General features: G+C 51.2%; 1 protein-coding gene across 4 annotated transcripts in view; it reads left to right on the top strand.

Annotated features, from left to right (window-relative positions):
- Positions 1-4,243, top strand: part of FBXO31 (F-box protein 31) — a 49,328-nt gene that overhangs the window by 36,939 nt on the left and 8,146 nt on the right. For all 4 annotated transcript variants that reach the window (XM_012812046.2, XM_003800792.3, XM_012812049.2 and 1 more), the window contains 2 exons: positions 922-1,089; positions 1,687-1,761. In XM_012812046.2, the coding sequence (XP_012667500.2) occupies positions 922-1,089; positions 1,687-1,761 (243 nt within the window). The remainder of the gene's footprint in view (positions 1-921; positions 1,090-1,686; positions 1,762-4,243) is intronic.

Genomic DNA, 4,243 nt, shown 5'->3' with positions numbered 1-4,243 from the left:
CATCACCTGTCTAGGGCTGCCCTGACCTCTGACCCCTGTTCCCTGGGACCCACTATGTCACCATCACCCGTCTGGAGCTGCCCTGACCTCTGACCCCTGCCCCCTGGGACCCACTATATCACCATCATCTGTCTAGGGCTGCCCTGACCTCTGACCCCTGTCCCCTGGGACCCACCATGTCACCATCACCCATCTGGAACTGCCCTGACCTCTGACCCCCGTCCCCTGGCACCCACCGTGTCACCATCACCCATCTAGAGCTGCCCTGACCCCTGTCCCCTGGCACCCACCATGTCACCATCACCCGTCTAGGGCTGCCCTGACCCCTGTCCCCTGGCACCCACCGTGTCACCATCACCCATCTGGAGCTGCCCTGACCCCTGTCCCCTGGCACCCACCATGTCACCATCACCTGTCTAGAGCTGCCCTGACCCCTGTCCCCTGGCACCCACCATGTCACCATCACCTGTCTAGAGCTGCCCTGACCCCTGTCCCCTGGCACCCACTGTGTCACCAACACCCATCTAGGGCTGCCCTGACCCCTGTCCCCTGGCACCTGTCCATGTGAGTCTCCCAGGCTGTCTCACTGCTGCCTGTGGACCTCAGCTTGTGCAGACCAGGCTAAGGTGGCCCTCATGTTGAATTTATTTTGTCTGAGCCTCTTTCCTGCTTAAAGAGACCCCTCCACTTACTCTGTCAGGTCAGTGGCCTCTGGGTGTGTTCTGTAACGCCTCCTAGTGTGACTCAGCACCCCCACCCCAAGGTTAGACCAGAAGTTAGTGCTGATGTGCTGGGGGGAGGGGGGGTTCAGACCTTTCTATCTGATTGACAAGCCTGACGAGCACCTGGGGGGCGCTTCCTACACAATGGCACGTGGGGCCACTGTCCCTCCACCCACCTGAACCCCAACTCCCTCTGCAGGTGGATGGCCTGTTCATCATCGGCTGGATGTACCTGCCCCCCCATGACCCACATGTGGATGACCCCATGAGATTCAAGCCTCTCTTCAGGATCCACTTGCTAGAGCGGAAGTCTGCCACGGTGGAGTGTATGTACGGCCATAAAGGACCCCACAATGGCCACATCCAGGTGTGTGAGAGCTGGGCTTCTGTGACCCTGTGCCGTCCTGTGTGAGTGCCAGCCGGGTGTGCTGTGCATCTGTGCCTGTGACGGGTGGGGAGGGGAGGGAGGGTCTGCTGTTATCTGGGCTGCCTTGGTGTGATGGAGCTCGTCAGACCCCTCCTGGGCCTCTGTCCATTCTGTGTTCACTCAGAGCCGTTGCTCTTCACAGCTCCATTTCTTCTCTGTCTTTTCTTTGTAAGAAGATCAGCTTGGATTAGAGTGCTCTGTTCCCTGGCAGGGTTGGCTGTCCCAGAGAGCACACGTGTTATCCCACATACTGTGCGAGACACAGCCTCCTTTGCCCCCTTGAGTCCCCCTGAGAAGACCAGACCCCTCTTTGGGACATGTGGCTGCCCTGTGCCTCCCCTCCCCCCAGCAGGAAGTATGCACGCAGGGTGCTCCTGGGCCCTGCTGGACAGCTCCAGTTTGGTCCCATCTTGGTTGTCTGTGGACGGGTTTGGTGGACAGAGGTGGGAGGCATGATTATGGCTGTGCTGCGGGGTGGGGTGCGGCTGTGACTAACCACTTGCTTTGTTCTTTTTTCTTCTATTGTGAACATTCAAGATTGTGAAGAAGGACGAGTTCTCCACCAAGTGCAACCAGACGGACCACCACAGGATGTCTGGTGGGAGGCAGGAGGTGAGCAGGGCCTCGTGAGGACAAACCGCCTTCCCCTGTTCACCACACTGCGCTGACCTGGCCTCCTCTAGGGCAGAGATACTTGGGTTCAAAGGGTTGAAATGGCCAGAGTGTGGCCGGTTCCCGGGGCCCAGCTTGATGTGGTCAGTGCAGGAAAGGCCTCCCTAAAGGCGCAGTTTAGGGACAGTGCCAAGCGGATGTGTGTATGCAGGAGTGCAGGTTCTCAGAACGAGGCAGATGGGAGTTGGCACTTCTTGACCCTTTGCCGGGAACATTTGCTAAGAGCTTTGCTGGGGCTGCTTCTCGGATGTGAGCTGTAGGGAGATCGGGGCTTGGAGCAGGCCAGCAGGAGTGTCCAGCCCTGGCAGTGCAGTGGCTGAGCCTTGTGTACTGGGTTTACTGGTATCTGCACAAGTATGTTCATACCACCCTGGAGTTGAAGTTTTCTGAGGGTCAAAGTCATGCTCCTGTTTCAGAATGTTTTTAAAAAGAATTTACCTCTGTTGAATAGAGGGTGCTCATTGTAGCTTGTGTTTATTTGTTGGGTTCACCTTCCTAGTCAGTTTCTGATTTTCTGGTGGTTTCCTCATTAGCCAGAGACTGCCCTGAGAGCTAAAATGAACATGTGCCTCTTGGGACCCTTTGAAGGGAAATGAGTTGCCTGTTTTCCTGAATAGGTGACCTGTGGAGATGGTGGAGATGATGAAGAAGGCAAATGCTTTTTCATTTATAACACTGCCATTTAAAATTTGATTTTCAATGTGGTCATATGTGAAGCTGGAGAATTAAGTTGGCAAACTCATCTTGGAAAAAGTGCTACATGCCTCATTGCCGAATTTTGGTGCAGTCACCAGATTGCCACCAGGAGTACTCTGAAGGTGACCGTAGTGATACTCAGTAATGAGGCATGTAGCACTTTTTCTAGGATGAATTCTCCAACTGAATTGTCAGACCTCATAGGCAAAGTGTGTGTGATTGCTGTAGTTCACATTTAAGTGAGAAATGTCAACATGTTTTTCAACAATAGAAGCTCTTCGGCTCTTGAGACCTGAAGGAAAGGTGTGTATTTCCTGATTTTGAGACGGAATAGTATTTTTTCTGATGGTGAGTGAGACAACACACATTCCTCGTGAAAACTAGAAAAACCCACGCGTTGTGGTGAGAATAAATGCTTTGTGGTCATCTTGGCATTGGTGGGTAATTCATGTTTCTCTTACTCGGAGTGGGGCTCAGAATAGTCCCCGTGTCCACGAGCTCCTGTGGCTTCTTTACTGTGAACTGTGAATATTTTTTTTCTTTCTGCGAGGTGTTGGTATGTTTGTAACTGAACTCTAGAATTAGCTTTTTCCTTTACTGGGAAAATGAACCCTTCCAGATATGAGTTGCATTTTTTTTTTTTTACCTTATTTACTGTTTTGAATTCCATAGAACTTTTTAAGTTTTAATTTTTGTATCAGATGTATCATTTCCATTAAAGTCTCTTAGTTTAGGATCATTTTAGAAATCCCTTCCTGGCCGGGTGTGGTGGCTCATGCCTATAATCCCAGCACTTCAGGAGGCCTAGCCAAGAGGATTGCTTGAGGTCAGGAGCTCAAGACCCGCCTGGTAAGACCGTATCTCTATAAAAAATAAACTGAAAAACAAAAACCAGCCAGGTATCATGATGGACGTGTGTAGTCCCAGCTACTTGGAAGGCTGAGGCAGGAGGATCCTTGAGTCCAGGAGTCTGAGGTTACAGTGAGCTCTGATGAGGGCACTCCAGCCTGAGGACAGAGTGAGACTCTATTTTAAAAAAAAAAAAAGTCCATTCCCCCAAACTCTGTTATGTGTACAAATGAGCTCATGTTTTATTTTCTTACTTTTTTTGCTATTTGGATTAATTCTGGGGTGAAATGTGAGGTTTAGCCTTGTGCTTCCAACGGGTCCTGCTTAGCTGCCCTCACACTGGCTGCGGGTGATCCACATACTGTGTGAAATGCCATCTTTGTCTGGAATTGTTCTGTGTATTTGCTTTGTGTTCAGATGTGATGTCCTGACCCAGGATGGTCTGTCCATGTGCAGGCCCCACGCTGTCCTGGCCCTGCTACTTCATCAGTCACTGGAGTCACACTGGGGGACAAGGCTGCCTGTCTCCTCTTGTGTTTCAGAGTTCTCTGGGCTCATCTTATCTTCTGCCATACGAGTTCCAGAACTATCAACTTCCTAGAAACATCCTCTCATGTCTCTTGTTTCAGTTGGAATCATGTCACACTTACAAGCCGTGTCTGGGAAGCTGATGTTATGTGATATGGGGGCTCCCATCTGAACCCCTGTGCCCCACCTGCTCAGGCTGCGTGTTTCCTTAAGGGGGACCTGGCTGTTGGTCTCAGAACAGACTCTGGTTTGTTCTTCTGTTGCTGTTGCTAATGGGCTCTTGCCTCTGATTTTTATCCCCCACCTGGTAATTTTTTTTTTTTTAGAGACAGAGTCTTACTTTGTCACT

The sequence above is a fragment of the Otolemur garnettii genome, unplaced genomic scaffold (assembly GCF_000181295.1).
Source record: "Otolemur garnettii isolate 467f Iridium unplaced genomic scaffold, OtoGar3 scaffold00185, whole genome shotgun sequence".
Classification (NCBI taxonomy): domain Eukaryota; kingdom Metazoa; phylum Chordata; class Mammalia; order Primates; family Galagidae; genus Otolemur; species Otolemur garnettii.
The sequence above is the reverse complement of the archived record's forward strand: the minus strand, read 5'-3'. Positions and strand labels throughout refer to the sequence as shown.